The 24663-nt window shown below is 46.3% G+C and overlaps 1 protein-coding gene across 3 annotated transcripts in view; it reads right to left on the reverse strand.

The window, feature by feature from the left end:
• The window catches only part of TTLL9 (tubulin tyrosine ligase like 9), a 390690-nt gene that overhangs the window by 142914 nt on the left and 223113 nt on the right, over window positions 1-24663 (reverse strand). For all 3 annotated transcript variants that reach the window (XM_030211201.1, XM_030211200.1, XM_030211199.1), the window contains 2 exons: window positions 23433-23520; window positions 7057-7115 (listed from right to left, as the gene is read on the reverse strand). In XM_030211201.1, coding sequence (XP_030067061.1) covers window positions 7057-7115; window positions 23433-23520 — 147 coding nt within the window. The remainder of the gene's footprint in view (window positions 1-7056; window positions 7116-23432; window positions 23521-24663) is intronic.

Here is a 24663-nt window from a genome sequence, read left to right on the forward strand (position 1 = left end):
GGACATTAAAATGTAATCAATCTCATGTAAATGAGCTCCTTTTCACCCTTAGGTGTTAATGATGATCATGCACAAGGCCACAAGCCAATGTTAAACCTGTGACTTTCAGGTTGTAAGGTACTCACTCCAAAAGAAGCTACTTTGCCTTTTATTATCTGTACTTTATTTTGAAATGTAACTGCTTCTAAAGCATTCCTCACATTCTGATTGTCAGTGTCCAGAGAGCAGCCTAAAAGTCTGATCAAGTTACCCTACATAACTAAAAGACTGTTCTAAACGATTCCATCTCCCCCGCCAAAGTTCCAGCCTCATGTGCTGTGCACTGTAAGCTGAGGGACTTAATGGTCACCATGGAAATCTGAAAAATTCTAGAACTCCATGTCCATAGGCACCTACTCCGTGAGTGCTCGAGCACCCCCAATATTTCACCCACTGGAAGTTCATTCCCTCCCTCCCTCCTCGCTTCGAGTTCCAGACCCCCTCCCTCTGAATTTTAAAAGTCATCTATTTTACCTCGTCGGGGTTAGGGCAGCAGCAGCAGTAAAAAGCATGCAGGCTTGGCTCGGTGCTTAGTTGTTTTCCCTTCTCTCTCAGCTCTGGTCCCGCTCTTGCGGAAACAGGAAATGAGCCGAGCCTGCATGCTTTTTACTGTTGCTGCCGCCCTAACCCTGACGAGGTAAAATAGATGACTTTTAAAATTCGGAGGAAGGGGGCCTGGAACTCGAAGGGAGGGAGGGACCCTGGAACTGGGACAGAGGGGGCCCTGGAACTGGGAGGGAGGAGGGACCCCGGAACTCGGAGGGACCCTGGAACTCAGAGGGAGATGGAGGGGGGAGGGAGGGAGGGGGCAGGGGGATGGGGGAATGCACCACCTGTAAAAAAAAAAAAATTCAGCACCCCCAATCATTTTGAAAGGTTGGCTCCTATGTCCATGTCCATGCACTCACTCTCAGGTGCCAAACACTGCAAAATAGTGTTTACTTCTACATAGTTCAATAAAACAGTGATAAAATACACCTTACCACTGCTAAAGGAGGGAGAGGTATGGGAGGTTTTGAATTTCCCTGCCAATGATCCAGTCTGCTACAAGAAACAGGAAAACAAACAGCTCTCATGCTTGAAAGAGGGTAGAGGCACACAAACACACTCAGAGTGGCAGACTACTGACATTGAGGAAAAGAAGAAAAAATGCCAGAAAACAGAATAGAACAAACTCAACAGGCTTCCATGGTTGGGAGTGGGGGGGAGAGGAGAAGATAGGGAATAGGGATATCTGAGATGGACCTCTGGCCCACTTCTCTTTATTCTTTTATTTTACTTTTAACAGGAGCTAGAGCCAAACAAGGCATCCCCAAATTCCACTGAACCCAGGTATAAACTGGTTCAGGAGAAGAAGCCCAAGAGGGCACACCAACTCGACAAACACAGCAGAAATACTGGTTCAGAAAAAAACCAAACAAGCCATAGCTTGACTGACAAACTAGTTAGAAACCAACGGCCAGATGCACTAAGGTCCTCGGAAAAGCCCTTCCCTTACCGATTCCATAGCGAATCGGTAGGGAACGGCCATGCATAAAGGAAATGGAATGCAAATGAGCTGCTCGTTGTAGCTCACTTGCATTCTCTATTCCCTCGGAAGCCAGGTGGCCGGTTGAGCATGCGCAGAGCAGCCAAACGTTATGCTGGCTACTCTGCGCATGCCAAGGACGTCCTTTATGGACGTCCTTCACTAAAAAACACAAACAAAAAAAGGACGTCTCTGCCGAGGCACACCTCTCCCTGTAAGGCATCCCACAGGCAGCAAACTGCATCTGCAAGCTGGGGATCGAGGAACCGATCTTCAGTCTTCTACTTTCCTCCTTGTCCGCAGTTCGGAACTTCTCTCTCAAGCCCCTCCATACCGTGTCATCAAACTCATACCTGGCAGCTATTGGCGGCTTCTGCTCTGGCCGCCTTGCCCCGGGGTGTTAGCAGCACATCTGATGCCCCTCCTCCAGGTCTCTCTCAGCCAATCATAGCGCATTTAGCTGTCACTGGTGTCAGCTAAACGCGCTGTGATTGGCTGAGAGAGACCTGGAGGTGGGGCATAATCGAAAGAGACGTCCAAATAATATTTTGATTTGGATGTCCTCGCACCCATCACAAAACAATCTGGGAGAAAAACCATCCAAGTGTCGTCAGGGACGTCCTTTTTTAGTGAAGCACATCCATGTTAGGCACTTTAGAAGGACGGCCCTGACGAGCACTTGGACGTGGCTAGGCAAAGGTTTCCGGCTGGTTGTTTTGAGTGAAGGACGTCCATAAAGGACGTCCCTGATGAGCACGTGGACGTTTTTTCCCCCGATTTTTTTTTGTTAAATTTATAGAAGTTTTTAGAGGCAAATAAATCTCGCGCAGCCCCAATGAGAGGTACAAACCTCCCATTAGATTTTCTACGGTTAGGCAATCGGAAAACGGTAGTGCATCTCATTACAATACGATTTATACACATTGGGGTACTAATTTGCTCATCTGCATTCTGTTAGCTGCTACCTTGATCGGAAAATGGCTCGGAGAAGCCTTTTGTGCATGCCACGGTTTACTACTTGCTCGTTAATGGCTCGTTAAGTTTAGTGCATCTGGCCCCAAGTCAAAAACTGCACAGTTAGTCCATCATCCATGGCATTGCAGGAGGAAGGAGGGGGGTTCCAAGAACACACTGGCAAAAACCACCCACAAGCAAGGCAAAGCCTGGGTGCTGCCAAACTGAGCACAAAACAATGAGACTGCAGAGCACTGCCAAGTCATAGCTTTTGCTTTTTTTTGCCTTTGTTACACAGTACAAAGCGAGTCTCACCTCCCAGGCACTCAAGGGCCCTAGACAGCACCAGGGGCTGAGGCACAAAAAGGAACTCCTCAGGGCCAAGGAACCAGGAGGGAAGGGGGAGGGCCCTGAGGCACAATGTGACCCTCATGGTCCACAACACCAACCACCAAGAGGGAGCCCTGGGAGAGAAGTAGAGAAATTATCAGCCAGAATGAATTACAAACACTGCTGACCCCAGTAAAAAATGTTTTCCTAGGACTAGGAACCTCTAGGCCTAGTAGACCAGTAGAGACTACACAGGCTCGCACCTCTTCCATCTGCTGGAAGACTGAGAAATACTGACTCTCAGAGGGTCTACATAGCTAACTTATAGGCTCCACTAGAAGTTTGTAGTTCTCAGTCTCCACCCACCTGTATAACCCATCCATCTAGGCTGGTCTGGACGCTAAGAAAGCCAAGGTTCAGATCCCATTGATGTTCCTTGTGTCTTTGGGTAAATCATTTAACTGTCCTTTGTCTCAGCTACAAACTGTAAACCCTCTGGGGACAGAGAAATAAAGCTACTGTACCTGAATGTAAATCCCTTTGAACTTTTAATGAAAACATGTGTGAACTAAATAAAATTATATGTATAGGGTGAGGCAAAAAAGTAACCCCCTAGAGCAGGGGTTCCCAAACTTTTTCGGTTTGTGCCCCCCCTCCGGCCACATGAGTCTCCACACACACACACACACACTTCCGCCGCATAGGTCTTCCTTTCCCTGCAGCCCCCTCCTCTCACACCAGCACACCTTCATCTCTCCTACCTTACTTCCTGCAGGTCCAGGATCGCTGCTGCTGCTGCTTCCTTCTCCTTCCCCCACCACCGCTGCAGTGCTTGCAGCTTACATTTTCAGACCGTCCGCAATTCACACAGGCACTCCGGTGCCTTCCCAGTTTGCCGCATCCAGCCCTCTCTGATGCAACTTCTTGTTACGGGGCCAGACGTGGCAGAGGGAAGTCCCCGCAGTGCCTGTGTGAATTGCAGATACCCGAAAATGTAAGCTGCAAGAACTGCAGCAGCGGCAGAGGAAGAAGCAGGAAGCGTTAGATGCCAGACCTGCAGGAGGAGAAAGTAGGGAGCGATGTGCTGTGGCACCCCTGAGAATTTGCTGCGGGGCACAGTTTAAGAACCGCTGCCCTAGAGTTTTTTTTTTTTTTGCTGTTTTCTCAGCAATCGCTTGGAATTTCAACATGAAATTTTACAGCTTTATTGTTACTATCTATATTTATGTGCTGAGTGGAATGAGGTTATCTTTAAATATAGCAAAGTCACATGATTTTCACACATTCAAAATGTTTCCACTGTAAAACTACCATTATTTAGAAAACAAAATTGGGTTACTAGCTTACTATTAATGACATCACAGTGATGTAGACTTTTGTTTGGGGAGCAATGTTAGAAGCTTATCACAAGCTCCTCTCAAAACTGCAAACAATCACCAAACTCCAGGAAGCACTGCAGATGATCTGGGACAGCCTCCCAGAGATCAATTGATAAGAACTTCTTCTGAAAGCAACTGAAGGCCTGTGTTAAAGCTGAGGGTGGACACTTTGAATACAGTGACTGTGAAATTCTGACACATTGTTAATTGTATTATTTGAATGATACAGAAAGCAGGTAAAAACCTGGCTCTTCTCTCAAGCCTTTAATACACAGGGTGACTGACTATACACCCATTCTGCACCTGGACTAGCTTACTACACACACTGTTCTTTGTACTTGCTTTTAGTTTAGCTACCCATTTATCCCAACTGTACCACACACCAGGGCCGCTGAGAGACCCAGCTGGGACCAGACTGGTGCACCCTTCCCCACTTGGGCCGCTGCCGCAGCACCAACATGCACTACCCGCCCCCTTACCAACTGCTGTTGTCCTTTCCTGCTCCCCAGGACCCAGATGATTGCATTAACGCGATAATACAATCATCCGGGTCCTGGGCGGCACACAGCAGGAGCAGGAGAGAGACCAAGAGAAGACAGACCCATCCTGGAAGCAGGAAGCAAGAAGCTTGAATGCACCGTGCCCGGGCTCCCCCTTGGAGAAAGGGCCCGGAGAATGTTTCTCCTCTGTTCCCCCCCACTCTCAACGGCCCTGCCACCTACCACTTACTGCTGTTGCTTTTCAGGACAGAAGGTGCAATAATTGGTTTAGAGACATCCTACTGAAGACTCCCGAGGCAGGCCAGTGTGGCCAAAACATGACTCACGTTGAGTCTTTGGATGCTTTATTAAACTCCTTTTATTTTGGACATCATCTAGTTGTTCCCCCTTTTTTGTCACCTTCGCTGTGTTGGACACATCTCTGTGAATGCGAGGGATCCTGTTCTTCTGTGCATTTGCTGCTGTCTCTACCCATCTTGTCACCATCTATATATCTGTACTTGGCCCCTCAACTATATGGTAAGCTGTATTGTAGAAAAGCATCAGTATTATAGCAATGTTATTTGAATGTTCTAATTCTGTGCTTATTAGACATTCCATTATGCTTTTATTTATTACATTTGTATCCCACATTTTCCCGCATAGCAGTAGGCTCAATGTGGTTTACAGGTTCCAGAGAGGAGAGTACCAACTCCGGGAATATATACAGAGTGGAAAATAGAGTAACAGTAGGTGCAAGGAAGCTGATAAGGTTCCGGAAAAGAGAATACAACTCAGGGACAAATATATAGTAGAATATAGAGAGAAGTAATCCCAATGAGACTGATAAGTCTCCAGGGATGGGACTACAGCTTCTAGTGAGCAATACAGAGTAGGCTAAGGGTAGAAGTACACTTAATTATAACTGGAGTGGTAAAATTTTTACAGTTTGAAGTAATAGGATTATGTGAAAGGAGTATTGTTCATTTCTTAGATCGAAAGATGTGATGTATTGTTCATGAATTAGTTCGGGTCTGCTGGGTAGGCTTTCCAGAAGAGGTGAGTCTTGAGGTCTTTTTGAAATTTTAGATGGGTGTTCACAGTTCTAATGCTTCTTGGTAAAGCATTCCAGAGCTGGGTGCAAATGTAGGAAAAGCTGGATGCATATGTTGCATATGTTATCACATTATATCTCTGTTATTTGAATCTCATTGCTATTAAATGTGTATATTTTTTCATCCTGTTTCATGGTAGTCTTATTATTAAGTTTCAATTTGCTGTTTTCAAGTTTTCCTCTATCATTGCATTTAAGTTTATACCTGTACATTTTACTATTATTATACTGTTAACAAAATTGTAAGTTTAAACATAGAAATATGACTGCAGATAAAGGCCAAATGGCCCATCCAGTCTGCCCATCCTCAGTAACCCTTAACTCCTCCTTTTCCTATGGGATCCCACATGCTTGTCCCATGCTTTCTTAAACTCTGACACAGTCCTCGTCTCCACAACCTCCACCGGGAGGCCAAGTGAATTTCTTCATAAAGGCAGTTAATAAAAAAAAAGTACATTAAAAAAAATATTTTACTGTGTTTTAGCTGAAACATTTTTAACACATGAAAATTGCTAGGCAGTAAAACTAAAATGTAACATCAACATAGCTTAAAATAATTAAATGTTAATAGCAGGGGTGTAGCCAGACACCCCATTTTGGGTGGGCCTGGGCCCAAGATGGGTGGGCAGCACTCTGCCTTGTTCCACAAGTGATATGGTCTCGCCCTCTCTCGCCTGCATGCCATATGGTCTCTCAAACATCCCCCCTCCCCCACATACCTTTTAAATAGCAGATTTTCACTGGCAGTGAGCAGCAACTAATACACACTGCTCATGCTGGCCCCACAGCCTTCCCTCTGATGCAACTTCCTGTTTCCGCATAGGTGGGGATACATCAGAGGGAAGGCTGTGGGGCTGGTGTGAGCAGTATGTATCAGTTGCTACTTGCTGCAGGCGAAGATGTGCTATTTACAAGGTATGCAGGAGGGACAGTTGTTGGGAGTTTTCGGCTGGTGGGGCTTAGTGATCCCTGCCAGTCGCATCATAGGTGTGCTGCTACTGGGTGGGCCTGGGCCCATCCGGGCCCACCCTTGGCTATGCCACTGTTTAATAGTAATACGTAAATATGATTAAATAAGTATGTAAAATTTCTCATTGAAATTCAAAGCGGTTGCTGAGAAAAAGGCAACAAAGCTCTAAGGGTTACTTTTTTTTTTGCCTAAAACTGTACATATATGTAAAAGAGGTGCAACCTAGGAAATATGAGAGTAATTACATTATCTTCCTCACTTACCTTCTCTGGATCATAATCTGGAGCCGTTTTCTGTACTGCCACATTTGTGAGATGAATATCTGGGATTGGTTCTGGTGTTAAAGAGTTATTGTAATCATCAGTAGACACTGATTAAAGTCCCTGAATACATATGATAGGAAGTGGGGAAAGGGAATACAGATCATGGCTTGTGAAATTCTTTCTAACCCCTCTGCATGTGGATATGTGTGTGTACATATGTGTGTGTTATGTGCATGTGTAGCTGATGTCCTAGACCAATATGAACAGTCTAATCTCCAGCACAGACATAGATAGCAGATCTTACGCTGCAAAGAATAAGACTACATAAGGTGCAACATACAGCTGATATGAGAGACGACTCACAAATAAACAGAAGTATGTTCCAGCATATTCATAAATACAGCTCACAAGATTAAGCAATTAGCTGATCTCAGGATCCACACCTGAAACAGAATAAAAGGGAGAGGCACTAGGGGCTCATTTTCAAAGCAGCCTTACAAAGTTCCATAGTAACCTATGGAACTTTGTAAGGCTAAGTGCTTTGAAAATATGCCTCTTAGTGCCTCTTTTTCAAAGCTGCACTAGCGATTACCGCACAGCAAATGAGAGGAAGCCCATTCAGCCCATAGGAGTTGAATGTGCTTCCTTTCATTTACTGTGCAGGAATCACCAGCATATTCACAAATACAGCTCACAAGATTAGCAGTTAGCTGATCTCAGGATCCACACCTGAGAGAGAATAATAGGGAGAGGCACTTAGTGCTTCTTTTTCAAAGCTGCGCTAGCGACTCCCATGCAGCAAATGAGAGGAAGCCCATTCAGCCCATAGGAATTGAATGGGCTTCCTTTTATTTACGGTGTAGGAATCACCAGCACCGCTTTGTGAAAGAGGCCCTTAATGTGAACTGCCCTATTTTTTTTTTTAATGTGAGGAGAGACAATTACTTCCATTGAAAGCAATTGCTTTCCATTGAAAACAATGGAAGTAAAACCCGGCTGGCTCAATCCGTCCTCCTTTTTCTGGAGCCATATGGTAACCCTAGGAGAGAAGATCTAATAACTGTCCAGATTTGCCTACTGTGAGTCATACAGCTAGAACAGTCGGGCAGAATAATTACAAAAAAAACAAAAAAAACAGCAGCTGACAGAAACAGGAAGAGAATTCTGGCAGGAAAAAACTGTGACAGTTATATAAAGCAACACAGAAACAAGTGTAGCTAAAAACAGAGTCACAGAGAAACATTAGTTGTTTAAAGAAACTGGAAGAAGGCTTTCTGTCAGTAACTCATGCAGCTGAGCAGGAAAGAGACCCTGCTGTGAGGAATGAAAAAAACAGATACCTGTGTATGTTTAAAAAGAACAGAAACATAGACAACACTAGTGCAAAAGGTAAGCACCAGTGTGTCTCAGGAATTACTCAACAAGATCAAAACTGCTGTTTGGGCATTTTAGGAGAAAGCGTCATTAAAGAGGAATGTTTTTAAATCAACTTTGAATCGAGTAAGGGATGTTTATAATCACAGATGTGAAGATAGTGAATTCCATAGCTGAAATCCTTGGACTGAAAAAATAGAATCTCTAGTATCTCTTTATGGTGGGCGTGAACAGCCTGTTTTGATTGAGGGACCTAAGGGTACGAGAGGGAACACAGTGGGTTAAATGACATAACAGAAAGGTCCTCCTGAGGTTAGTGTTTTGAAGACTAGAAGAAGCAAAGGGCTGCTTTCAAATGGGGTGTAATATGATTATATTTGCTGATTCTGTTAATGATTTTGAGAGCTGTATTAGCGGTAGTCATCTAAGATCTTTGATCCTGATGCCTTTTTATAATGAGTTGCAATAGTTTAACTGTGAGATCACTAGTGAATGAATAAGAATGTTAAGGGCTGCTGGCTGCAGTAAAGGTTGTATTGATCTGATAAGATGAAGTTTAAACAATGAGACAGACTAACTGACCAATTTCGAAAGGTGAGATAGGTATCTAGTATTACCCCAAGAATACAAGTAGTATTTTGTGGGCTCAGGCTCTTACATAGAGTAATGGACTGACACAGGGTTTTTGGGGGGATGGACTGGTGAAATTGAGTGCCCTCGATTTAGCTGGATTTAAGACGAGATGGTTACTTTGGCGCCAGTTTGTGATTTGTAGCAATTTACTGTTGATGGTAGAAATCTCCTGGTGATTTAGATGATTAAGAATGCAAAGAAGTTGGATATCATCTGCATAGACAAACATAGTAAGATTGAGAGATTGTAAGCTAGAAAGATGTTGAATACTGTTGGGGATAGGATGGAGCCCTGCAGGACCGCTGATAAAGGAGAAGAGGGTGCAGTGGTACAGTACACAGTGTATTTCCTATGCAAGAGATATGTCTGGAACCAATTATAAACTGTTTTTGTGAGACAATATTGTGAAGACGCTGAAGTAATATAGTGTGATCAATAATCTCAAAGGCAAGATCTAAAGAAAGGAGGACACATTTAGAGTGATCAGTATCAGTGGCATACCAAGGGGGGGGTGGTGGGGGTGGTCCACCCCGGGTGCACGTCGCTGGGGGGGTGCTGCGGCGCGCGCCTGCTCCGAGTTCGCTAAACTTCTTTGCTCATTCGCTGCAGCTCCCTCTGCCCCGGAACAGGTTACTTCCTGTTCCGGGGTAGAGGGAGCTGTAGTGAACGAGCAAAGAAGTTTAGCGAACTCGGATCAGGCGTGCGCCGTGGCACCCCTCCCCCAGCGGCGTGCACCCGGGGGGCGGGTGTCATTTCGCCGGAGGGGGAGGAAGGTGTAATTTAGTGGGAGGGGGGGGTGGGGACGCATCGGCGCTCCGCCCCGGGTGTCATCCAGGCATCCCGTGTGCCATCCATACTGATCAGTATGATAATTTATAAAGGTGGTAGTGCCTCATAAGACTGTGATGTTGGCGGAATCCAATTTGGGTGGGTGTAGAGTGCTCATTTATACCTGGGAGAGGGCAGAAAGATAAACATAATAAAATCTGTTAGCTGTGAGTGGACTATGGTTTCTGTAACTTTAGCAATAATCGGTAAAATAGCAATGGGACAGTAATTTGTGAGATCAGAGACAGACACAGATGGATCTTTAAGTTTAAGGTGCACAGCAGCTGTTTTCCATAATAGGGGGGCCTGTAGAGTATTTACTTGCAATCTCACCTTTGCTGGTCTTGGCCTATACAAGCTGAACCATTCTGTTATAACAATATGGACACTTCTGCCTGTGGCCTGCATGCATCTGTAATCATCAGAAACCAGCTTTGCTACAAAAGGAAAATTACTGATGAGCATACCATGATGACTTCATCCAAGGACACACTATTTGTTGCAAACTAGCCTGGTTATCTCCTAGGAAGAATGGAGGAGAGAGACACAGATGGCTCCAGGAGTAAGGATCCGACAGGGAGGTTTGCATGCCATTGATTAACAGTTTCATTGCTACAACAAAGGCTCTCTTCATGACCATGAAGCTGGCTGGACATTATTACACCATCTGTGATTGATCCACAGGTATCATCTGACCCATGGATGCCAAAGTTGGACTGAAGAAGGAAAACAGAAGAACGAGGACCAGAAGACATGCAGGAGGACAGAAGACGCTGAGAGAGAAAGAGCAAGAGACTGATTTCCTAAACACCAGTGAACTGCATACCCCTTGTAACAAACTCACAAGGTTAGCTCAGCTATAATATATAGCCTTACCTAAAGATCTTGGACTTCATTCCTGGACTGAGAGACTCGCTGAGGCTTCAGCTTGAGTCTCAGAGGAGGAAACCGCTTCTTTACCATTGGAAATCTGCCACAGACTGCAGGGTATAACAGGATTTGCTACCTATTAGTTAAGGGATTGGCTTTTGTCTGAGACAGATGGGTTTTATGCCATGACTTATGGTCTGTGAATTTAGCTACTGCGTAATTTTTATAAGACGTGTGGTGTAAGTTCTCATAATAATCATTAGGATATCAGTATTGTGATTGGTTGTGTAATCACTAATTTAGTCAGTCCATTAGGATTATCATATATCATTATCTATATTTTGGTGATAATCTATTTTTATAGCAAGTTATTTTGTATTTTGCTTCAGAACTATATATATATATATATATATATATATATATATATATCTATGTATATATATAGTTCTTAATAAATAATATATATTCCGTCTGTGGCATGGTTCTTTTTTTTCCAGCACAGCTAGCTAGCCATAGGGCCAAAGAGGTACGCTTCCCCTAGAAACGAGTCTAGAATAATTGCCATTTAGTAGTGTTCTGTCAGCTAAGTACCTCTGGATATATATTAGGAGTTGTCCTCCTGAATATACCCCTACAGACCGCTCCATTTGTTCAGCTGGTATGGACCATTGCGTGGATGAAATGAGGAGCATAGCTAGAAATCTTTTGATGAGTATGGATGGGGTAGGATCTTGTGGGGCAGTAGTGCTGTTCATAGTTTTTATAGTCCTACCTAAGTCTGTTTGAGATGGAAGACTGAATTTAGCAAGGTAGCTACAGGGTACATTGATATCACCTGCCTTGTTATCGCGGGTGTTAGCAACAGGTTTCAATTCACTGCTGGGGGTTGTGATCTTGTGAAAGTGGTCTGCTAAAGACTGAGGTGAGGGGGGCGTGGAAAGTGATAAGGGCTTTTAGAGTTCTATAAAGTACTGTGGTATTAGGAGTTTTAGTGATTTGTTCGATACAATATGATTTCTTAGCTTTCAATAATGCATTCTTGTAGGAGCAGGCAGTATTCTTAAACACTGTTAGCGAGTGAGGAGAGGGATCTCTGTTTTGCCTGATGGAGTTGTCAAAATGTGTTGACGTAAATCTTGAGTGTACCAGGGACCTGTTCAGCATTGAGCTGATGGGATAGGATAAACAACTAAAGGAGCAATAGAGTTGTACGCTGTTTTGAGAGATGTATTCCACTGGGTAGTTTGGTCCTCCAAAGTTAATAGTGAGAAGGAATCAATATCTAGAGATTAATGTTGGTGGAAAGCGGTTGAGGTAATTTGATTGAGGTTAAGAAAATAGACAATTTTGTCAAAGAGCTTACTTATCTTGTGATATTGGAAGAGAGTAAGTGAATGATCCGTCCAGGGCAGTGCTTGGGGCTCTGTTATCTGAAGGGTAAAAGAGGTAGCTGGCACAGAAAGGATAAGGTCAAGAGTATTGTCCGCCACTGTGGGTGGGAGCAGATACATGTTGGATGAGATTAAGATCTGAGAGAAGGGCAGTAAAGTCTTGGGTGTAAGAGGAATTAGAGTCATTATAGTGAATATTGAGATTGCTGAGAATAACAGGATGTACATAAATACATAAGTATTTGGTTCAGACCAAAGGTCCATCAAGCCTAGCATCCTGTTTCCAACAGTGGCCAATCCAGGTCACAAATACCTGGCAAGATTTCCCCCCCCCCCCCCAAAAAAAAAAAAAAAAATGTCAATATGTTTTATGCTGCTTATCCCAGAAATAAGCAGTGGATTTTCCCCAAGTCATTTTAATAATGGTCTATGGACTTTTCCATAGATATTTTGTAGATGTGGGGACGTCTACCCGTCCCACTCCACTCATAATTTTATAGACCTTTATCATATCTCCCCTCAGCCATCTTTTCTCCACACTGAAGAGCCCTAGCCACTTTAGCCTTTCCTCATAGGGAAGTCATTCCATTGCCTTTTTCATTTTTGTTGCCCTTCTCTGTACCTTTTCTAATTCCACTATATCTTTTTTGAGATGCGGTGACCAGAACTGAACACAATATTTGAGATGTGGTTGCACCATGGAGTGATACAAAGGCTTTATAACATCCTAATAATATCTAAATTTCTATTTGCTTTCTTAGTCGCCGCTGCACACTGAGCAGGGGGGTCCATGGTGTGACTGCACTTCGAATATTGTGTTCAATTGTTGTGAAGCAAGACAGTGATCACTTAGTAAGATCTGTAACTGTTGATGGGAGGCTGCTGTCAAAGGAGGAGGACAATAGAGCAATAGAAAATCTAGGGGTGAAGAAGTCTCAAGACAAAACTATTAATGACCTATAGTAGTTATTGAAGCACCTAGAAATTAGATACCTGTAGCTTATCCGAGTAGATAGCGAATGATACATACCTGTAGCAGGTGTTCTCCGAGGACAGCAGGCTGATTGTTCTCACGATTGGGGTTGACGTCCACGGCAGCCCCCACCAACCGGAACAAAACTTTGCGGGCGGTCCCGCACGCAGGGCACGCCCACCGCGCATGCGCGGCCGTCTTCCCGCCCGTGCGTGACCGTTCCCGCTCAGTTGAATGACAAGCAAAAATGATCAAACGCAACTCCAAAGGGGAGGAGGGAGGGTAGGTGAGAACAATCAGCCTGCTGTCCTCGGAGAACACCTGCTACAGGTATGTATCATTCGCTTTCTCTGAGGACAAGCAGGCTGCTTGTTCTCACGACTGGGGTATCCCTAGCTCTCAGGCTCACTCAAAACAAGAACCCAGGTCAATGGAACCTCGCAACGGCGAGGGTATAACAGAAATTGACCTACGAAGAACAACTAACTGAGAGTGCAGCCTGAACAGAATAAATTCGGGTCCTGGAGGGTGGAGTTGGATTTACACCCCAAACAGATTCTGCAGCACTGACTGCCCGAACCGACTGTCGCGTCGGGTATCTTGCTGGAGGCAGTAATGCGATGTGAATGTGTGGACAGGTCACCACGTCGCAGCCTTGCAAATCTCTTCAATAGTGGCTGACTTCAAGTGGGCCACCGACGCTGCCATGGCTCTGACACTATGAGCCGTGACATGACCCTCAAGAGTCAGCCCAGCCTGGGCATAAGTGAAGGAAATGCAATCTGCTAGCCAATTGGAGATGGTGCGTTTCCCGACAGCGACCCCTTTCCTATTGGGGTCGAAAGAAACAAACAATTGGGCGGACTGTCTGTTGGGCTGTGTCCGCTCCACGTAGAAGGCCAATGCTCTTTTGCAGTCCAATGTGTGCAACTGACGTTCAGCAGGGCGGGTATGCGGTCTGGGAAAGAATGTTGGCAAGACAATTGACTGGTTAAGATGGAACTCCGACACCACCTTTGGCAGGAACTTAGGGTGAGTATGGAGCACTACTCTGTTATGATGAAATTTATTATATGGAGCATGAGCTACCAGGGCTTGAAGCTCACTGACCATACGAGCTGAAGTAACTGCCACCAAGAAAATGACCTTCCAGGTCAAGTACTTCAGATGGCATGAATTCAGTGGCTCAAAAGGAGGTTTCATCAGCTGGGTGAGGACGACGTTGAGATCCCATGACACTGCAGGAGGCTTGACAGGGGGCTTTGACAAAAGCAAGCCTCTCATGAATCGAACGACTAAAGGCTCTCCAGAGATGGCTTTACCCTCTACACGAAGATGGTAAGCACTAATCGCACTAAGGTGATTCCTTACTGAGTTGGTCTTGAGGCCAGACTCTGATAAGTGCAGAAGGTATTCAAGCAGGTTCTGTGCAGGACAAGAACGAGGTTCTAGGGCCTTGCTCTCACACCAAACGACAAACCTCCTCCACTTGAAAAAGTAACTCTTTTTAGTGGAATCCTTCCTAGAGGCAAGCAAGACACGGGAGACACCCTCAGACAGACCCAACGAAGCGAAGTCTACGCCCTCAACATCCTGGCCGTGAGAGCCAGAGACTGAAGGCTGGGGTGCAGAAGCACTCCGTCGTTCTGCGAAATGAGAGTCGGAAAACACTCCAATCTCCACGGTTCTTCGGAGGACAACTCCAGAAGTAGAGGGAACCAGATCTGGCGGGGCCAAAAAGGCGCTATCAGAATCATGGTGCCGTGGTCTTGCTTGAGCTTTAGTAAGGTCTTCCCCACCAAAGGTATGGGAGGATAAGCATACAGGAGGCCGGTCCCCCAATGGAGGAGAAAGGCATCCGACGCTAGCCTGCCGTGTGCCTGTAGTCTGGAACAGAACAGAGGCAGCTTGTGGTTGGTCTGAGAGGCGAAAAGGTCCACCGAGGGGGTGCCCCACTCTCGGAAGATCTTGGGTACCACTCTGGAATGGAGCGACCACTCGTGCGGTTGCATGACTCTGCTCAGTCTGTCGGCCAGACTGTTGTTTACACCTGCCAGGTATGTGGCTTGGAGAAGCATGCCGAACTGGCAAGCCCAACGCCACATCTCAACGGCCTCCTGACACAGGGGGCGAGATCCGGTGCCCCCCTGCTTGTTGATGTAATACATTGCAACCTGATTGTCTGTCCGAATTTGGATAATTTGACAGGACAGCCGATCTCTGAAAGCCTTCAGTGCGTTCCAGACCGCTCGGAGCTCCAGGAGGTTGATCTGAAGATCCTTTTCCTGGAGGGACCACAGTCCTTGGGTGTGAAGCCCATCGACATGAGCTCCCCACCCCAGGAGAGACGCATCCGTCGTGAGCACTTTTGTGGGCTGTGGAATTTGGAATGGGCGTCCCAAGATCAAATTGGTCCGAATGGTCCACCAGTGCAGTGAAGTGCGGCAACTGGTGGAGAGGCGGATGACATCTTCTAGATTCCCGGTGGCTTGAAACTACTGGGAAGCTAGGCCCATTGAGCAGATCTCATGTGAAGACGAGCCATGGGAGTCACATGAACTGTGGAGGCCATATGACCTAGGAGTCTCAACATCTGCCGAACTGTGATCTGCTGAGACGCTCTGGTCTGGGAAGCCAGGAACAGGAGGTTGTTGGCCCTTGCTTCGGGAAGGAAGGCCTGAGCCGTCTGAGTATTCAGCAGTGCTCCTATGAATTCCAGAGACTTAGCTGGCTGGAGATGGGATTTTGGGTAATTTATCACAAACCCCAGCAGCTCCAGGAGGTGAATAGTACACTGCATGGACCGGAGAGCTCCTGCCTCCGAGGTGTTCTTTGCCAGCCAATCGTCGAGATACGGGAACACGTGCACTCCCAGCTTGCGTAGATACGCCGCGACCACCACGAGGCACTTCGTGAACACCCGTGGGGCAGAGGCGAGCCCAAAGGGCAGCACACAATACTGAAAGTGCCGTGTTCCCAGACGGAATCTGAGATACTGTCTGTGGGCTGGCAGTATCGGGATGTGAGTGTATGCGTCCTTTAAATCCAGGGAACATAGCCAATCGTTTTTCTGAATCATTGGCAGAAGGGTGCCCAAGGAAAGCATCCTGAACTTCTCTTTGACCAGGTATTTGTTCAGGCCTCTCAGGTCTAGGATGGGGCACATCCCCCGTTTTCTTTTCCACAAGGAAGTACCTGGAATAGAATCCCTGCCCTTCCTGCCCGGGTGGTACGGGCTCGACCGCATTGGCGCTGAGAAGGGCGGAGTGTTCCTCTGCAAGTACCTGCTTGTGATGGGAGCTGAAGGATTGAGCTCCCGGAGGACAATTTGGTGGAGGGGAGGCCAAATTCAGGGCGTATCCGCACTGCACTATTTGGAGAACCCACCTTTGGTGAAAAAATTGTAACCTCCCCCCGACTGGCGGATCGTCCGGTACGGACACTTTGATGGCAGCTATGTTCCCATGGATCCAGTCAAAAACCTGTCCCCTTCTCACCAAAAATATTATCCCCCCGGCAAGGGACGTCGGCCAGTCTCTGCTGGGTGCGGTTGTCCAGGTCAGAGGCACGCAGCCATGAGAGCCTGCGCATCACTATACCTTGGGCCGCAGCACGAGATGCCACGTCACAGGTGTCATATATACCCCTGGACAGGAACTTTCTGCACGCCTTCAGCTGCCTGACCACCTCCTGAAAAGGCCTGGACTGCTCCGGCGGGAGCTTGTCGACCAGGTCCGCCAGTTGCTTCACATTATTCCGCATGTGTATGCTCGTGTAGAGCTGGTAAGACTGGATGCGGGTCAGAAGCATGGAAGATTGGTAGGCCTTCCTCCCAAACGAGTCCAGAGTGCGAGACTCCCGCCCCGGGGGCGTCGAAGCGGTATCCCTCGAACTCCATGCCCTCTTGAGAGCAGAGTCCACGACCGCCGAGTCATGAGGCAATTGGGGCCGCATTAACTCTGGGTCCGAGTGGATTCTGTATTGGGACTCCGCTTTCTTGGGGATGGTGGGATTAGATAATGGTCTCAACCAGTTCCGAAGAAGTGTCTCTTTGAGGACATTGTGCAACGGCACCGTGGAGGACTCTCTAGGTGGTGATGGATAGTCGAGGACCTCGAGCATCTCAGCCCTCGGCTCATCCACAGAGACCACGGGAAAGGGAATGCAAATAGACATATCCCTGATGAAGGAGGCAAAGGAGAGGCTCTCAGGTAGTGAGAGCTTTCTCTCTGGTGAAGGAGTGGGGTTGGAGGGAAGGCCCACAGACTCCTCTGAGGAGAAATATCTGGGGTCTTCCTCCTCCCCCCACGAGGCCTCTTCCTCGGTGTCGGACATGAGCTCCTGCAACTCAGTCCTCAACCGGGCCCGGCTCGACGTCGAGGCACCGAGGCCTCGGTGACGTCGTCGAGCGGTGGAGTCCCGTGCCGGCGGGGATGAAGCTCCCTCCATCGACGTCGACGGGGACTCCACCTGCGTGGCGGTCGAGACCGGCGCCGCAAGCGGCGTCAGCGTCGAAGGCCTCGGCACCGGGCTAGAGCACGCCGGTGCCTCCATCAATGGCGCCGAGGGCTCAAGCACCCCCGGCGCCGGCACAGTCTGGCGCATCAGCCCTTCCAGGATCCCCAGAAGGATGGCTCGGAGGCACTCGTCCAGGCCCGCTGTCGGGAAAGGCGAGGGGGCCTGTAGAGGTGTCGGTGCCGGAAGCTGCTCGGGTCCAGGAGACTGCACCGAAGTGCTGGCACCCTGACGTGACGATACCTCTACTACAGAGGGGGACCTCTCCCCTCAGCGCTGCCGCTTCCTCGGCGTCGACTCATCTCTGGCGCCGGGAGCCGGATGCACCGTGGGCGACCGATGATGGTGCTTCTTCGCCTTTTTACGGTGCCCGTCATCGGCGCTCGGTGGAACAGAAGAGGAGGAAGTAGATCCCCCTCGGCCTCGAGGGATCGGGTCCGACAGGGTTCGGTCCCGAGGGCCCTGGGTAGAGGGAGTGACCGGGGCCGATTGCCCACGCGGCCTCTCACCCCTGCCGTCTCCGGAGGACCGGCGGGCCGACGGGACCTGTGCTCCTGGGGTCGGTGCCGATTTCGTGGACATCGATACCGGTACCGAAGATCCGGCCGTCGATACCGATGCCGTCGAAGTCGACGTCGAGGGGCCGGCGCAAGTTCCAAAAAGACGGTCCCGAAGAACTTGCCTCGCTACCTGTGTCCGTTTCTGGAGACCGAGACACAAGGTGCACGTCTTGGTATCGAGCTCCGGCCCGAGGCACTGGAGGCACCAAGCGTGGGTGTCGGTCTGCGAGATATGCCGGCCGCACCGACCACACTTTTTAAATCTACTCAGGACCTTCGAGGACATCGACGGAAAAATCGCGTCGGCGAAGTCAAAGTCGTCGATGGTGGCGGTAAAAATCACACCTTGAAAATAAATCGACCGCGCGGCCACAAGGCCGCAACGAGACGCCCCCGCTAAAAGACGAGGGAAAACAAAGTTCAGCGTTTTTTTTTTTTTTAGACAAAATAAAATAGAAAACGGACAACAACGAAAGAGAAAAAACTTCGCGGCGAAAGCGCGATCCGGTTTCCGGGGCTGACAGAGAGAGAGACGAACGCGGCTCTCTCCAGCGCGGAAAAGAAAAGACTGAGCGGGAACGGTCGCGCACGGGCGGGAAGACGGCCGCGCATGCGCGGTGGGCGTGCCCTGCGTGCAGGACCGCCCGCAAAGTTTTGTTCCGGTTGGTGGGGGCTGCCGTGGACGTCAACCCCAGTTGTGAGAACAAGCAGCCTGCTTGTCCTCGGAGAAAAGTGTAATAAACCCACCTCAGCAATGAAGGTGATATTGATGCTGATAGCTGGGTGGAGTTGCCTGATTTAGGTATGAGAAGTCTGTGTCCTGAAGTCAAATCACTTAGGCAGAGAGCGCCGAGGTTATGTAACAGTATAAGATCTCAAATTAGAAAGTGTTTCCCCTATAGGGCATGACAATTGAGAAGTGCTTTAGATGTTGCATAAGAATATAGTGTGGGTTGATATATATGAACCAGACCGATTCTAGGTATAAGATGCCTTACCTTTGCTATAGCAGTTCACGCGTTGTGGGACTGAGGGTGGAGTCTCCAATGTACTAGAATGGGAAGGTTGACACATTGTGGGACTGAGGGCAGAGTCTCCAATGTACTAGAATGGGAAGGTTGAGACACATGATGAAAGTTAATGCTAGAAGAGCAAGAGGTGCACTGAGATCATGAAATAGTGGGATAGATTTCCTTGTAAAGGTCATATACTAGTGCACACTCAGGGTGTGCACAAAGGAGCATGTCATGCTGTTTGTGAGCGCTCCTTCGGTGTGTGCTGGTAGTGGGCTTGGTGATAAGAACAGATACAAAAAATGTCACTTTTGGTAGGGGTGGGCTGAGAGCTCAGTGACTGCCGGCGACTTGGTCAGAGAGTTGGAACCAGAAAGACTCAGAGCAAGCCTGAAAAACACAAGAGCAGGGAGCATAGGAGCCGACTCTGTGGGTGTTGTGGGTGCTTGAGCACCCCCAATATAGAGAATATTCATTGAATGTGTCCAGGGAGGGGTTATTTCCACTGGGCTTAGCACCCCCAATCATTTTGAAACGTTGGCTCCTATGGCAGGGAGCACAATCAGGTTTATCACAACAGACAATGGGAAAATTACTGTGTGCCCTCTAGTGGGCTCAGTGATAAGAGCAGATATCAAAGATGTTGCTTCCAGTAGGGGCGAGCCGAGAATTTGAACCAGAAAGACTCAGAGCAAGCCTGAAAAACACAAGAGCAATGGAGCAATCAGGTTTATCATAACAGACAAAGGGAAAATTACTTTCTCATTTCCTGTGACTGTTACCTTCAGGTGCTCCGCCTTCACTGCCTTCTCTTTGGCTGGATCCTAACTACAGTCTCTTCTGCTAATTACAATTGAAGCAGACAGGGCAGGCTCACATGGTGGGAGTAGGGGGAGAACTGCAGATAGGGTTTTAAACTCAGACAGAATTTCCAGTCATATAAATTATTCTGCCTTCTAGGCATTAACAACATTCTTTTGACTTCTGAAAAAAAGTCAGAAAGTTGGCAATCCTAACCTCCTAAGTCCTGAGCACATCTCACGGGATCTCCCTAACCATGTGGGCACAAAATATGAACTAAGTTTGACAATGGCTTAAACTGGCTGTGCATAGAGCAATAGATGATATTTGGCAATACACATAGCAACGAATAACAAAACTATGAGTCAAAGCAATTTTCAGAATAGAATTAACAAAGAAAATGTAAGTAAAGGATAGGGATATATTAACATTCCCTGTATATGCATCTGTGGGATCCAAAAGTTTGAGGGGGACAGGGTTATTTGGACTGTGTAGGGATAGCTGTGAGGGACTAAATTTGGTGGTAGGGTGGTATTTACAGATGGTAGTTTTTGGGGTTGGAGTATTTTGTCTCAGTTGCAGGTAGGGTAGTTTTTAGGAGCTTGTTTTTGATGTATGGGGCAGTTTGTGGGGTGGTAGTGTACTGCAGGGCTATTTTGGGGGGTGAGCAGGCAACTTTAGGGGTGTTGTGGCAGTAGCAGGAGATATTTTGTAGGTGTGGGGACAGTATACAGGTTGGTGTGACAGTTGCAGGGGGTAAATTTTGGAGATGGGACAGTTCGCAGAGTGGTATGGCAGATGTGGCTGGTAGTTTTAGGGCTGTAGGGGCAGTTTGGGAGTGAAGCATTTGTGTGTGTGGGGGGGGGGGGGGGTAGTGTTAGGGATTTGGAAATAGAAAATTCTACTTTTTAATCTGCCTTGCCTTTCACTCCATTTCTATGCTAGAGAAGCTGGAACTGCTTTTCTCAGAGAAATGCACTGGGCCATATTTTTGTTTAGGGGGGCTCACTTCTCTGGGACCTCTGGTCCGATTTGTTCCATTTTCAAACTTGTATCTTTTTACTGTTTTTCCCACATGCCAAATTTCATCCCATTCTATTAATTATGCTGTGCTACAGAAGCTGGAACTCCTTCTCCCATCAAAATGCATTGGGAGATTTTTTTTTGGGAAGGGCTTATATTTCTGAAACCTCCAGTCCAATTTGGCCCATTTTCAAAATCATTGCATCTGTTTACCATTTCTTCCCTCAGTCTGTTCAATTTTTGGAAAGTTATTTTGCTCCCAGACAGATGGACAGATATTCTGGACTCCTTTTGTATTATTCTTTCTAATTCCATTGGGTTAGAATAAAAGCTACAAGGCTGGCCTGTAGAAGTACTGTACACTACCAGGCAGAAGGCCTTGGTTCAATTCAAGGATGTTGCACAGACAGCATTTACAGCCATCAGGAAAAAGTTCCACTGATGGCAGAAAGGGAAGTACTAGGATCTAGAGCAGCACAGGCAGCATTTACAGCTGTCATGAAAAAGTCCCACTGATGGCAGAAAGGAAACTACTAAGATCTAGAGCAGGGGTTCTCAACCCAGTCCTCAGGACACACCTAGCCAATCAGGTTTTCAGGATACCTCTCAATGAGTATGCATGAGATATATTTGCATAGAGTAGTGGATGAAAATTTATCTCATGAATGCTCATTGTGGATGTCATGAAAATCCAACTGGCTGGGTATGTCCTGAGGACTGGGTGAGACCCTCTGATCTAGCATTATAACTTATGACTGCAAGATTCTAGAAAAGATCACCATTGTGTGCCCCCAGCAATGAGTGGGCTAAGTGAGCAATGGGAAAGGTGTGAAATACATTTGACACGTAAATATAAATAAAATCCCCAGGAAGTTGAGAATGAAGGACTGATCCATCGGATTCCAGCACTAATGAGAATTAAAATAATAATAATAATAATTTCCACCCATAAACAGAAAAGACCAAAGGACCATCTGTTGTGCTCAGTTATTCCTGCTCATAATGCTAAGTATACAACCCAGCTGCCATGCAAACAGTGTAACTGCCTGTAGACTTGTCATTTCTTATCCAAGACAGATTGGGGCCAATATTCACTACCTCCCGAGGTCAGTGCTGAGCCCAGATATTCAATGCCAGGCCGTTTCTGGTGACCGACATTAAATATCTGGTTTAATTTGGCTGGTTTCAACTTAACTGGCCAAGCCGATATTCAGCTCTGACCAGTTAAGTTGGAACTGGTCAAAGTCATCCCACCTATTGATGTGACCAAAGATGGCCACCAAACTTAGCCAGTTTCGCACTGAAAATCGGTGGATAGCCAATTATATCACTCGATATAACCGGCTATCTGCTATCCAGCGATATTCAGCCAGAAATAGCTGGCTATCCCCAGCTGAAGATCGCCGGATTGCTGGCTAAGTACCATTTAGACAGCTAAATTGTTCTGAATATCAGTGGGATTGTGTTTACTTCCTCCTTTGTACTGTCTCTCTTTGGCAGATGAGCTTGCAAGATCCCCAGCACTCATCTCATCGTGTGTTTAACCAGAAGTTGTCTATTAATCTAAATAGCTACCAGAACCAGTGTGACTCACGCTCAAACACCTGAACTATCAGGACACCATCATTTTTCTCGATGATATCCTGCAAGAATGTGCAGCCTGCCAGTTAAACCCCACTTATGCAAGTGCCCATGTTTCTGCTAGAACTTCTGTTATCACTATCTAATGTAAATACCAACAGCACTGAAACTGCAGTCACCCAAATATTCTACTTCCTAGGTCACCTGCAGGATAGATTGGACTAGAGATTCTTATTATTACTGTATATGTAGCTTGCCAGATGGATGCAGCTGCAGGTTTGTTGCTTGAGGACTTGCAGGATTGGCTGATTTATTAATCTGAAGATATTATGATTTTTCATAACTATGTACTGAGTAATACTCTTTTTACTGTATTCTTATGATTGTATGAAGTTATGTACTCTTCATTTTATTGCAATTTTATAGAGTTTGTATGTGGATTATGTATTTGTTTGTTTTATGTGTTTTTCCTGACCAGTGGGCTATAAATTAAATAAACCAACCAACCTTTCCAAAAAGCCTTCGACAGCCCAAACATGCCCTTCTTCTTTGCCACAGATATATGCAATGATACCTACTGTCATAAAGAGAAACTGAGGAATTTTTAAAAGTTGAATCTACTGTTGCCTTCATGAAGGAAAGGAATTCATTCCTCACTTTTACTAATCTTTCGTCAGATATTTCAAAAGTGTATTCCATCATTAGGTCTGTAATGATATATTTTAGGAAGTAGGGCATATGATTGTTCCTCCTAATTAGTCCTAGTAACACACAATATAAAAGCTACCAACTTACAGAGTACAAGTCAGGATACAATGATCGCCAATGCTTGCTAGCGTGAAGCGGGTGTTGGAAAAGCGAGCAAAGCCATCCCTATACAGCCATGCCCTGAGTGGGAGGTACTGGAAAAAAAATTAGCTCTAAACAAATGAACAAGTCTAGCACTGTATATCTGTAACAATAGCAGGATACAGAAGTAAAGGAACAAAGAACTACGGTAAGAGGAAGGGGACTGAAGCGTGGTACATGGTAGCACAGAGCACTGCTACAGGACATCCCTAGACTGAGCTATACTGGATCAGATCAAAAGTCCTCTGGGCTCAGTAATACCTGGCATTACAAGCAATACATCCATTCTTAATTCCTTATATCCATGTTGGCTTTCCAAATCTAGATGGCTAATAATTGTTTATGGACTTCTTCTCCAGACATGTCTACATTCTTTTTCACTTAATGCTTTGACCACATACACCAGCAAAAAAATTTCACAACTTAACTGGGTTGAGTGCAAAATGACAAAGAAAATAAATACAAAATATCTGCAATGTTTCAATAAAGATTTAAAAATGAAAAATTCCTTATGCTTGTGCTTGATCACTCCGGACATATGAGTTTACACCACTCTGCCAGCAGATGGCTGAAAGAGAACAATTTTTCAATGTCATCATCACTGCAATATAGGAGTGGTACAGAGTCGGGCAGCTGCCAATATTCTCAGGCTCCAGCAGATAGTGTAATGTACTGTAATAGTTCAGCAGGATTGGAGGAATGGCCTAATGGTTAGTGCAGCGGACTTTAATCCCAGCATCTTGGGTTAGATTCCCACTGCAGCTCTTTGTGACCCTGGGTGAATGCAAAGTTTTTATGTTTTTTTTTTCTGAAACTGTGTCAATACGATTAACCTGTGGTTCAAATGATAAAGTGGAGTCCAAACTAACTCCCAAAACTTTAGAAGTAAAATGATAAACCACCTGGGAGTGTCAAAGACTCAGGAATATGTTTCAGAGAGTGACTTAACCAGAGTAATTTTGTTTTCTTCTTATTAAGTTTAAGGCCATCTGCCTTACTCAGTGTTTCTGTTAACATAATACTATCTTTCACCCTTGAAATAGTGGCATTCAATCATCATGAACAGGGACCAGAAGCAACATATCATCCACATATGAATAAAATTTAATGTTAAGAATGGAAAAACCCTGTCCAAATGAGCTCATAGAGATACTGAGCAGAACGTGGGAAAGCAATGAGCCCTGCAGCACCCCACC

Source organism: Microcaecilia unicolor, chromosome 8 (assembly GCF_901765095.1).
Source record: "Microcaecilia unicolor chromosome 8, aMicUni1.1, whole genome shotgun sequence".
NCBI classification, from domain to species: domain Eukaryota; kingdom Metazoa; phylum Chordata; class Amphibia; order Gymnophiona; family Siphonopidae; genus Microcaecilia; species Microcaecilia unicolor.